Here is a 12796-nt window from a genome sequence, read left to right as displayed (position 1 = left end):
GGGGAACTTACAGGTGGTGTGTTCCCATGCATCTGCTGCTCCTGTCCTTCTAGGTGATAGAGATTGTGGGTTTGGAAGGTGCTGTTGAAGGAGCTTTGGTGAGTTGCTGCAGTGCATCTTGTAGATGGTACACACTGCTGCAACTGTGCATCTGTGGTGGAGGGAATGAAGGTGGTGGATGGGGTGCCAATCAAGCTGGCTGCTTTGTCCTGGATGGTGTTGAGCTTCTTGAGTGTTGTTGGGAGCTGCACCCATCCAGGCAAGTGGAGACTGTGCTCCTATGTTCCATGTACACTCCTGACTTGTGCCTTGTAGATGGTGGACAGTCATTGGGGAGACAGGAGGTGAGATACCTGCCGCAGAGTTCCCAGCCTGTGACCTGCTCTTGTAGCCATGGCATTTATGTAGCTGGTCCAGATCAGTTTCTGGTCAATGGTGACCCCCAGGATGTTGATGGTGGGGAGTTCAACGATGATAATGTCGTTGAACATCAAGGGGGGATGGTTAGATTCTCTCTTGTTTGAGATGGGCATTGCCCAGCACTTGTGTGATGCAAATGTTACTTGCCACTTATCAACTCAAGCCTGTGCTGCATATTAACCTGGGCTGCTTCAGTATCTGAGGAGTCGCAAATGGTGCTGAACATTGTGCAATCATCAGCAAACATCCCCACTTCTGACATGATTGAAGGAAGGTCATTGATGAAGCTGCTGAAGATGGTTGGGCCTAGGACACAACCCTGAGGAACTCCTGCAGTGATGTCCTGGAGCTGAGATGATTGACTCCAATAACCACAACCATCTTTCTTTGTGCTAGTTATGACTCCAACCAGCAGACAGTTTCCCCCTGATTCCCATTGACTCCAGTTTTGCTGGGACTCCTTGATGCCATACTCAGTCAAATGCTGCCTTGATGTCAAGGGCAGTCACTCTGGAGTTTAGCTCTTTTGTCCATGTTTGAACGAAGGGTGTACTGAGGTCAGGAGCTGAGTGGCCCTGACGGAACCCAAACTGAGCATCGGTGAGCAGATTATTGCTGAGCAAGTGCTGCTTGATCACACTGTCGACGACCCCTTCCGTTTGAAGAAAGGCATCCAAGCAACTGAGATTTAAGTGTTGCTGAGTTATTAGTCCCTTTACAGTGTATTAGCACAGTCCAGCACATCATCTGACACATGGAGCAAATACACTGATGACACTCCTGAATCTGGATTAAGTATACGATGAAAGTGAAAGCGTCTTGTGTGTATTTCTGATCACTTCAATCCATTTGCTGTTGTATATCAGGAACTATTTATAAAAAGAAAAACATAATCAACCTAGTCATTGTTCGAACTACATGATTTTACATGATTTACTTCATACCCCACTGCTTCCAAACCCAACTTGACTGGAAGCACTTTTACACTGTGTGAGACCTCTAGTGCAGTCTGATTCCTGAAGTGCAAGTCTTACAGAGATGGCCACGTGCTAAACTTCCAGAACTGAAAAATCAGTATTTGAAGAATTGTATTGGAAATACTCTTTGTATTTTCAGTGTAAAATATCTTGAATAAGTTTTGAAGTAAATTAGTAACACTTAGGTTGAATGGACAATTAAATGAAGGACGAATAAGGAATTTGTGGAAACCTAGTTTATTTATTTTTTTCTTTGTTGTGTCCTGCAGGTTGTTGGGAGAGGAGCCTTTGGAGTTGTGTGTAAAGCAAAATGGCGTGGAAAAGATGTAGCTATAAAGCAAATTGAAAGTGAATCAGAGAGGAAAGCATTCATCGTAGAGGTAATTTCATTACGTATGCCTTCTTTTCATCTTGGAGATTGAGGCCGAAAATCTGGGATTTCATTCAGGTTGTTTTTTGTTAGAGGACCAATTGGCCCGAAAGTACCCGGTGATGGATTTCTACTCTTCCAGACACATCGTTAAAGCAATTGTCTGACTGGTCTAGTTCCATAATAATTGGCATGGACTTGCCTGGCTAAGAGACAGGTTTCTAGCTGCTATTTCCCCATGCAGTGTAGTTTTAGCCATACCATGAAGTAGAGGGAAAACATTTCCCAGAAAGCCACCTTGGACCCTTCTCCCACACATCTTGGTATTTAGAGCAATGTTAGCAAAAGGCTGGTAGCAGGTTGCCTGCAAACTCTTTTGCTTGGAAGATGTGTGTTACATTTAAAAGTCTTGGGAGAAGGTTTGTTGTTTTGGGAGGGAATGGAATTAGTACACTGAGAAAGCTCTCTGGATAGAAAACCTTGAATTCAAAATATTTTTGAGATTTTGTTTTAAGTTGACATGTTTTCATGCATTTGCAGCTCAACATCTTACAACCCTGCTATTTAAAATAGAGAGGTGTTTCCAGTGAGGAAAGATGTATATACTTTTTATAAAGTTCTCATTCCCAAATGCATCATGGGTAATTGAGCAATCCTATGCTTCCAACAGGGAGTTATGGTCTCACAGCGTAGGTCAGAGAATTGGGACTGCATTGTACAGCTGTATTCCCAATGCATTTAAAATAAATGAGTTTAATACCTGTTAAAATAGCTATGAAGAATTTCAGATGAACACATTAAGCATTCATACACTGATATTCTAATTTAATGCCCCAAATTTTTATATTACTGTTTTGTGAATATATCCTGTGAATGGGTGTTTAAAAAAAATTAAGTGTATGTGTTACATTTTTAAGCTTTTTATTCTACCTTTTCTAGGATCGCTAACTACATGTAAGCAGGTCTCTTTTCCCATGTGAAGTCACTGTACTCCAGCTTACTAGATTGTATCACATGTTGTCATGTGATCTCCTCTTCAGGTTAAAGAATCTGCTCAGTTTATAAAGCATTGGACAAATTCATTGAATATTAAACAGATAAATGAACAGTACTCAGTCCAAACAGTATATTTACAGCAATATACTGCATGTGTCTGCATGCAACCAAGATAAGGCCCCAAATAATTTTGAAGATATCCTATAACAAAATAAATTAAAGACTCTCTCTTAACCACTTTAGGTGGTCAGTCTGTCTCAAGCTGTCAAACAAGTGCGCTGTAAGCAGCTGCAGGAAATGTTTGAATTTGAATGGCTTAGCTTGATTTTAGCAGTCGTAGCCGGAGAAACCTGTCTCTAGATGCAGAAATCAACAAGCGCATGGGTAAGGCTTCCACTGCTATGTCCAGACTGGCCAAGAGAGTGTGGGAAAATGGCGCACTGACACGGAACACAAAAGTCCGAGTGTATCAGGCCTGTGTCCTCAGTACCTTGCTCTACGGCAGCGAGGCCTGGACAACGTATGCCAGCCAAGAGCGACGTCTCAATTCATTCCATCTTCGCTGCCTTCGGAGAATACTTGGCATCAGGTGGCAGGACTATATCTCCAACACAGAAGTCCTTGAAGCGGCCAACACCCCCAGCTTATGCACACTACTGAGTCAGCGGCGCTTGAGATGGCTTGGCCATGTGAGCCGCATGGAAGATGGCAGGATCCCCAAAGACACATTGTACAGCGAGCTCGCCACTGGTATCAGACCCACCGGCCGTCCATGTCTCCGTTATAAAGACGTCTGCAAACGCGACATGAAATCGTGTGACATTGATCACAAGTCGTGGGAGTCAGTTGCCAGCATTCGCCAGAGCTGGCGGGCAGCCATAAAGACAGGGCTAAATTGTGGCGAGTCGAAGAGACTTAGTAGTTGGCAGGAAAAAAGACAGAGGCGCAAGGGGAGAGCCAACTGCAACAGCCCCAACAAACAAATTTCTCTGCAGCACCTGTGGAAGAGCCTGTCACTCCAGAATTGGCCTTTATAGCCACTCCAGGCGCTGCTTCACAAACCACTGACCACCTCCAGGCGCGTATCCATTGTCTCTCGAGATAAGGAGGCCCGAAAGAAAAGAAAGAGCCGGAGAAAGGAGAGTTGAGCAACAGGCTCACCCGCCCAAGTTTAGGCCTGGTGCCATGCTGCTCTTGTGTCTCTCACAAACACACAAATATCTCACAAAGTATCTCAGTTTGAAAATATTCAGGGAACGAGCTTGTCTTCTTGCTGTAGGCCAGGAGGAACAGCTTTCAGTGACACCAGTGGCACTAAGTAAGGCAGCACCAATCAGTATCCTATGACCCTTGCTGAAGTTTGTAGGAATGTTAATAGAAGGATTTCGGTAGTATTTTGTCAAGTTAGCTTCCAGATGTGGCAGGCTGCCCTAGTGAAGGTCACATGGACACCGTTTTGTGATGCTCCGCACTTCTGAGAAACTTAACAGCTGTAAAATGCTCTGTGTTGTGTTTTCGAGAGAGAAAATGTTGTCTCTTGCAAGCAAGGACATTGTTACTTGCTTGTTGCATTTGGTCCCAACTACCTGACTGATTTTGTCGGTGGTAACTTGACAGGATTCATTGGTGCAGTTTAATGCAGGACTGACCTTCCCACCCACAGATGTGCCATCCCTGTGGTAGAAGTTGTCTGTAGATCAGCTTCAATGAGATACCATAGCTTTCATATGGCACAGAAGCACTAAACACAGATCTCTTCTGATATACCCAGTAATAACTTTCTAAGCCAGTAAATGCCAGTAGTGGGGACAGTAGCACAGTGGTAATGGTACTGGACTAGTGATCCAGAGGCCTGGACTAATGCTCCGGCGACATGACTTCAAATTCTACCATAGCATTTGGGGGAATTTAAATTCAATTAATTAATAATTCTGGAATAAAAAGCTAGTCTCAATAATGATGATGATGAAACTGCTGGATTGTCATGAAAACCCATATGATTAATGTCCCTCAGGGAATTAAATCTACGTGTGACTCCAGAACCACAGCAATGTTGTTGACTCTTTAATTGCCCTCTGAAACGGCCCAACAAGCTACTCCGTTGTATCAAACAGTTACAGAAGAAAAGTACTGTGGGTGTACCTACACCACATGGACTGCAGTGGTTCAAGAAGGTTGCTCACCACCGCCTTCTCAAGGACAATTGGGAATGGGCAACAAATACTGGCCTTGCCAGTGACGCTCACATCCCATGTGCGAATCTAAAAAAAAAATTCTTGGATAAGGAGAGTTGGATACCAAGTGCTTGTCATATCCCTTGAGAACTGTTTTTCATGCTCCAATTCTGAAAATGCCATTAGAGATCTCAAAGCGATTTCCATTTTGGTGATTTTGCTTGTGACAAGTGAAATTGCAGTTGAAGTAAGACTGTTGTAGGAAAATGAGTTAGAAATGAAAGTATTGCACTGCAAAAGATCAGTACTCAACAGCAACAATAAGTCTTGCGCCAATGAAAAATGCAGATAAGGCAATATAAGAAGCAGCAGAAGAAACTGCTTCCTTTTATTTAGCCAACTCTTCAAGGTGAAGCCTTCCAAACACTAGTGTGTCCATTTTATATGAGCAACCTGCAGAGACAAGAGGTCTTGCAAAAGAAAATGAAATACCATATGGGATCAATTTGCATAAAATCTACATGTTTGTTAACCTGTTTTTATTGTGAAATGCTGCCGTTGTCATTTCCGGTGCCTAGATCGATGCCGGGTGGTCTGTTCTGTTTCATTCCTTATCGACTTTGCAGCGGTTTGTTACAACAGAGTGCTAGACCACTTCAGAGGGCAGTTAAGAGTGAACCTCATTGCTGTGGGTCTGGAGTCGTATGTAGGCCAGACCAGATAAGGATGGCAGATTTCCTTCCCTAAAGGACATTAGTGAACCAGATGGGTTTTTACGACAATCAGCAATGGTTTCATGGCCATCATTAGGCTTGCTTTTAATTCCAGATTTATTTAATTAAATTCAGTTGAATTGAATTAAATTCAAATGCACCTTCTGCCATGGTAGGATTTGAACCAATGTCCCCAGAGCAATACCCTGGGTCTCGGGGTTACTATCCAGTGACAATACCACTGCACTACCTCCCCATTTAAGATTATGGCAAGCCCTTCAGCTATCTCCACCCCCACTTCCTGAGTAACCTGGGTTGCAAGTGATACCCACTCTTTCCTGTGCATCCTGCCTACCAATTTTCACCCCGCTATTGCCTCTACCTTCTCTGCTTCCAGCAATATGTTGTCAGCATCATCCTCCTTACTAAATACCAATACAAAGTACTCATTAAGTATTCCAGTCTATCCCTGCTCCTCTGTCCCTAAAAGGCCCCATCCTGCCTCTTACTACTCATTTATTATTTATGTGCTGGTAGAAGATTTTTGGTTCCCTTTAATGTTAACAGTCATTCTATTCTCATATTCTCTCTCTGCCAGTCTTAATTTCCTCTTCATTTCCCCTCTCAACTTATTGTGTTTGGCTTGGTTCTTGCTTGAAGAATTAATTTGACATGCATCATGCACCCTCTTTGTTTATTTTGTTTCGTCATATTCTCTATCTCCCTCATCATCCAAGGAGCCCTGGCTTTGGTTCCCCTACCTTTTGCCCTTGTTGAAATGTACCTAGCCGATACCTGAAACATCTCCTCCTTAAAGATCACCCATTGTTCCTTACAGTTTTTCTTGTCAGTCTTTGGTTCCATTTTATCTTGGCTAATCTTCTTTCATCCCACTGAAGCTAGCTGTCTTCCAATTTAGAAGTTCCACTTTAGATTGTTCCTTTCTCTTCTCCATTACTAATCTAAACATGATATGCTGATCGCTCTTACCCCAATGTTTCCCCACAGGCACTTGCTCCACGTAGCCCACCTCATTCCCCAGCACCAGATCAGCAATGCTTCCCTCCTATTTGGACTGACAACATACTAATCAAGGAAGTTCTCCTGAACACACTTCAGAAATTCCTCCCCCTCCTTTCCCTTTTACTCGTTCCCAATTGATATTTGGGTAATTAAAGTCACCCACTATCACCACTCTATAGTTCTTGCACAACTCTGTGATTTTCCTGCAGATTTGCTCCTCTATCTATCGATCTTTCTCACTATTTGTAGGCCTATAGAATAACCCCTGGTGCTGTGGTTTGAGAAGAATTTTATTAAATTTTACTTAATTAAAATGGGTTTCCCTTGACATAATAAGGGGGCAAAGTTTTATATATAAAAATGTACAAAATTCTAGCTGACATAATTTATTCCACATTAATTTTTCATCAGTATGTTTTCTAAACATCTAACATTTTATGAATATGCTATGGAGCAGATTTATAGTTGTGTGAATTGCACAAAATTGGAAGAGCATTACAAATTAGAATGTAGTGGAACCTTGATTATTTGCCTTCCTGACTATCCAACAGACTTTTTGCAGACAAAACCTTGCACAAGACTTTGCCTCGCTACACAGGACTTAATCCAATCTATTCCTGTCCAGCATAAATAGATCTTGAAGACCAAGAAAGATTAAATTCAGCTTTACTTCATTTGTATTGTAATTGTCTTCATTCCCATGCGTAGGGTATTGTTTTACTGTCTGTGTAACAACACATTTGGGGACATTTTAATCTGCTACTTTCCTTTCTCCATCTTGTGGGCAGGGTATCCTTCCACTGCAGCAGCAAATGCAAGTTCCACTTCATAGGTTTGTGCCGTAACTCTTTATTTTGTTTTCATGACTTTTTTTTTCTCTCTTCTCTTACAGCTTCGGCAATTATCACGTGTAACGCACCCCAATATTGTGAAACTGTATGGAGCCTGTCTAAATCCAGTATGTAATTCAAATCCTACGTATCATTCAAGGCTGTGTAACCTAATTGTGTATTGCTATAGAGTGGTGATACTATTGTTTGATCAAAATATTGTGCTTTATATGTTTTATTTTGATTTTAAATTTCATAAAGATAGCTCACCTAATTATGATTGAGTTATGATCAGAGCTAAAATCGATGTCAGACCCTTAAGCCGTGAATCTCCTCTTAAATACCTCTGTCTTGATACCTCTCTCCCCACCTTCTAGAGCTTTCTTTAAACTTCTTGACGAAAACCACGACCAAAACTACTCACTACTCTAGGATTATCCTGGAGAGCAAAGACTTGGCTTTTTCCACTAGCAACCATCTACACTACTATGATGAAAACCTGCACTTTCATAGCACCTTTAACTTTTAAAACCATTCCAAACCCCTGTACAGAGGTCAAAAAGATAGATTTTAAGGAGGACTTAAAGGAGGATGGGACGATGAAGAGGCCAAGATGTTTAAAGAAGGCATGCCAGAACATGGCACCTAGATGACTAAAGACACATTCAGCATTGTTGAGCAAAGAAGGGGATGCACAAAAAACCCGAGTTAGAGGAACAAAGAGTTTGGGTTATGTTGTAAGCTCAGCTCGGATTGAAAAGGGGCTGGAATCAGTGGCAGAATGTGGAGTTTATTACACGAGGCAACATTGGGAAGATTGAAACCACCAATGTTTAAACGGAAGGAATTGTAACTTATCCACAACTGGATATCGGACAGCAATCTGACAAAATTCAAGGAGGTAGAAGTCATGCTTCAGCTGTACAAAGCCTGGTTAGACCACCCTAGTCCTGGGCAGCACACCTTAGGAAGGACATATTGGCCTTCGAGGGAGTGAAGTGTAGATTTATCAGAACTAACTTACAGGATTTACTTACAAGGAGAGATTATGCAAACTAGTGTTGTATTCCTGGAAATTTAGAAGATTAAGGGGTAATTTAATTGAAGTTTTCAAGATATTAAGGGGAACAGATAGGATAGAAAGAGAGAAGCTATTACCCCTGGTACTGTAGGACTCGGGTGGGGGGTGTAGTCTAAAAATTAGAGCCAGACTTTTCAGGAGTGAAATTAGGAAACACTTTTACACACACAGTGGCAGAGGTTTGGAACTTTCATCTGCAAACAGCAATTGATGCTGGATCAATTGTAATCTGAGATTGATAGCCTTTTGTTATACAAAGGTATTAAGGGATATGGGGTTAAGTCATAGATCAGCCATGATCTCATTGAATGACAGAACAGCTTGAGCTAAATGGCCTATGTCTGTCCCCATGTTCTTTGGACAATCATGGAAGAGCTGAAAAAGATTGAGGTTGTCAGTGTACATGTGGAAGCAGACCCTATGTCTGTAGATAATTTCACCAAGGACCAGGATGTAGATGAAGAGGAGGGATTCTGGATAGATCTTCAGGGACTACAGAGTTAATGGTGTGGGACGGAAGAAAAATCACTGCTGGTGATGATGTAGCTACTCGGACAACTAAGAACGAAATCAAATGAGCAATATCCCATGAGGTGGATAGTGGAGCAGATGGTGGTGGTGTGGTTCACTGTGTCAAAGATTGTAGGAGGGGAGACAACCATATTGAAGAGAATCGAGAGGGGATTTGGAACAGAATGTTTCAGCCTGAGACAGTGGCTGAAAGGGGCATGGAATTGATAGCAAGGGTATGGAGTTTGTAGTGGTGAGAAGAAGATAATTGCATCAGTCTTCCCAATGCTTAACTGGAAGAAATTGTGGTTCATCAAGACTGGTTGTCAGATAAGCCATCTGACATTAGTAAAGGGCTGAGAGGGGGAGTGGAGAGAAGGATCTGGGCCTTGTCGATATTCATCTGGAAGCTGACCCCATGTCTGTGGAAGATGTGGCCAAGGGGGCAGCATATAGAAGAGGAGGAGGTCAATGATAAATCCTTGTGGACTCCAGAGGTAACAGTGTGGAGAGAGACGGGAAACCATTGCTAGAGATATATTGGCTCCAATCCGGTATGTAAGAGTGGAACCAGATAAATATTCTTTGTTTCTTCTCCCCTGCCCCCTCAACCCCTCATGACAGTGGATTATGTAGCTCAAAAAAGCGCTGGAAGGATTTTTTTTAATGCAGTAAACAGCTAACATTTGCACAGCTTGGCTTTTTTTTTAGGTGGGAGATAAACTTCCCAAGATGAGAGCGAGATGTTACAGCTAAGACGGTTTCTTTTTTTTTTCTCATCAATTTCTAGCCTTTTTCAAATATTTGGATGGAGTGATTTTACTGAAAAGATTCAACATTGTTGCACTGACAGTGTATTGTGCTGATATCTCTGCTGGTCTGTTAATGCTGAAAAATATGAACCTGAAGGAAAAACAGAATCGACAAGTAGAGATTGTACAGTAACAATTTTAGAGTAGGTAAATCTAACAAGATGTTAATTTAAAAATTGCTTTTTACTCTACATGTGACAATTTTTTGTCATAAAATTTAGGATATTCAGTATATTAAAAAGGTTTCAGCGGTTGGGTTAAAATGTAGACCCATGATCTGTTAGTTCAGTTGAACGTTTCAGGTTTTAATTTTGTAGGTTTTTTTTGAAGTCAGGTGATAATTCTTACTCAAGAGAAAGACAGCACAATATTTTCATGGGAAATGGCAAGATCAGTTCTCTTAACTCAATGTGATGCTTCCTTCCAGGTCTGCCTTGTTATGGAATATGCAGAGGGAGGCTCCCTTTACAATGGTGAGTTGAAATCCAAGTTCGTGTTACTATCCCAATAAGACGGTAACACTTGCATGCCTATTTTTGCTGTGTGTATGCAAAGTTTCCTCTGGCTTTTAAAATTAGAAATGGAAATGGTGGTGGGTAAATTGTTAGAATCAATTCTGAGGGATAGGATAAACTGTTTCTTTTTTAATCAGGAATAGTCAGCATGGATTTGTTAGGGGAAAGTCATGTCTTACTAACTTAATTGAGTTTTTTGAGGAAGTAGCAAGGAGGATTGATGAGGGTAGTGCAGTGGATGTGGTTTACGTGGATTTTAGCAAGGCATTTGACAAGGTGCCGCATGGCAGACTGGTCAGTAAAATGAAAGCCCATGAGATACAGAGTAATGTGGCAGGTTGGATCCAAAATTGGCTCAGGGACAGGAAACAAAGGGTAGTAGTCGACGGATGTTTTTGCAAATGGAAATCCGTTTCCAGTGGTGTTCCATAGGGCTCAATGTTGGGTCTCTTGCTGTTTTGTGGTATATATTAATGATTTGGACTTAAATGTGGGAGGCATGACTGGGAAATTTGCTGATGACACAAAAATTGGCAGTGTAGTTAATAGTGAGGAGGAAAGCTGTGGACTCCAGAACGAAATCAATGGTTTGATTGAATGGGCGGAAAAGTGGCAAATGGAATTCAATCCAGAGAACTGTGAGGTATTGTATTTGGGGAGGGCAAATAAAGCAAGGTAATACACAATAAACGGGAGGATATTGAGAGGGGTAGAAGAAGTGAGAGACCTTGGAGTGCATGTCCACAGGTCCCTGAAGGTGGCAGGACAGGTGGATAGAGTGGTGAAGAAGGCGAAGGGATGTGATGCTGGAACTGTATAAAATGCTGGTTAGGCCACAGCTTGACGGCATTCAGCTCGGTTCCCTCGATGACAATGCTTGGTGGTCTATATTCTTAGGGTGCAGGCTGATGCAGGACTTCAGTTTTCTTTAAACTGAGTTTCAGTCCGAAGAATTGTGCCACCTCGGAAAAATATGTTATACGTTGCAAGTCTGACTGACTGTGGGCCAGGAGACCGCAGTCATCGGCGGAAAGAAGTTCACGGATGAGTTTTTCTTGTGTCTTTGTGTGAGCCTGAAGACGCCGGGGGTTGAAAAGGACTCCATCAGTCCAGCAGCATACGTAAACTCCCTCCTTAAGGTCTTCCGTTGCCCGCTACAGCATCATGCTGAAAAAGATGGTGAATAAGGTCGGGGCCAGCATACATCCCTGCTTCTCGCATTGGAGATAAAGGAAAGAACTTGAGAAGTCGCTGTTTTGCTTGACTTGCTCATACTGATTTTCATGAAACTGCTTCACCATGGCCAGGAACCTGGGTGGGCATCTAAGTTTTTCAAGGATTTGCCAAAGTCCATCTCTGCTCACAGTGTCGAATGCCTTGGTGAGGTCTACGAAAGTGATGTACAGGCCTTTGTTTTGCTCACAACACTTTTCTTGTAATTATCTTGAGTGCAAATACCATGTCTGTGGTGCCTCTGCTTGCTCTGAAACCACACTGGCTCTCTGGGAGGTTTTCTTCTGTAATGGTAGGCACAAGTCTGTTCAGAAGTATTCTAGCCAGGATCTTCCCGGCAGTAGAAAGGAGGGTGATCCCACGGTAGTTGGAGCAGTCTGATTTTTCTCCTTTGTTTTTGTACAAGGTGATGATAACTGCCCTGTTCCCAGCAGATCGTGAAAATCTCATGGAGCTTGGTGTATAGGGCAGAGCCACCATGCTTCAAGGCGTTGGGTGGAATTCCATCAGTACCGGGGGCTTTGTTGTTCTTCATCTGGTTGATGGCAGTCACAGTTTTCTCCAGAGTTGGGCTCTCATCCAGTTCTTCTTTGACAGGCTGCTTTTGGATGCGATTGATGGCAGTATCATGCACTGTGCACTTGCCACTGAAAAGAGTTTCAAGGTGCTCCAACCAGCGATCCAGGTCTGGCTCCTTGTCGGTGTGTAGGGTCTTGCCACCGGCGCTTCTTAGGGGGTTTTGGGTTTGATGTGTTGGTCCATAGATAGATTTTAGTGCTTCATAGAAACTTCTTGTGTCGCCAATATCAGCATGGAGTCTTTTCCGCAAATGCAATCTGCCAGTCATTTTGGATGTTCCTCAGTTTACTTTGAAGGGTGCTGCATGCTTGACAGTAGGCTGTCTTTTTCTCTTGGCTGGCTGGCTAAGCCAGGTGAGCCTGATGAGCTGACTTTTTTATTTTTAGCAGAACTTGAATTTCCTTGTCATTTTCATCAAACCAGTCCCTGTTTTTCTTGGTGCTGGGTCCGATGACCTTGTTGGAAGTATCCAGTCCTGTAGCTTTATGTGTTCCCCAAAGTTCTTCTGGAGTGGAATCAGCAAAGAACAAAGAACAGTACAGCACAGGAACAGGCCATTTGGC

The 12796-nt window shown here is 42.5% G+C and overlaps 1 protein-coding gene across 3 annotated transcripts in view; it reads left to right on the top strand.

Moving 5' to 3' along the window:
• Nucleotides 1-12796, top strand: part of map3k7 (mitogen-activated protein kinase kinase kinase 7) — a 137194-nt gene that overhangs the window by 39706 nt on the left and 84692 nt on the right. For 2 of the 3 annotated variants that reach the window (XM_068025777.1, XM_068025772.1), the window contains exons 2-4: nt 1667-1777; nt 7566-7631; nt 10334-10379. In XM_068025777.1, the coding sequence (XP_067881878.1) occupies nt 1667-1777; nt 7566-7631; nt 10334-10379 (223 nt within the window). The remainder of the gene's footprint in view (nt 1-1666; nt 1778-7565; nt 7632-10333; nt 10380-12796) is intronic. The other variant, XM_068025779.1, reaches the window with a different exon arrangement.

Source organism: Heterodontus francisci, chromosome 3, assembly GCF_036365525.1.
Source record: "Heterodontus francisci isolate sHetFra1 chromosome 3, sHetFra1.hap1, whole genome shotgun sequence".
NCBI lineage: Eukaryota > Metazoa > Chordata > Chondrichthyes > Heterodontiformes > Heterodontidae > Heterodontus > Heterodontus francisci.
Note: the sequence above shows the minus strand (reverse complement) of the source record. Positions and strands in the feature narration are given on the sequence as shown.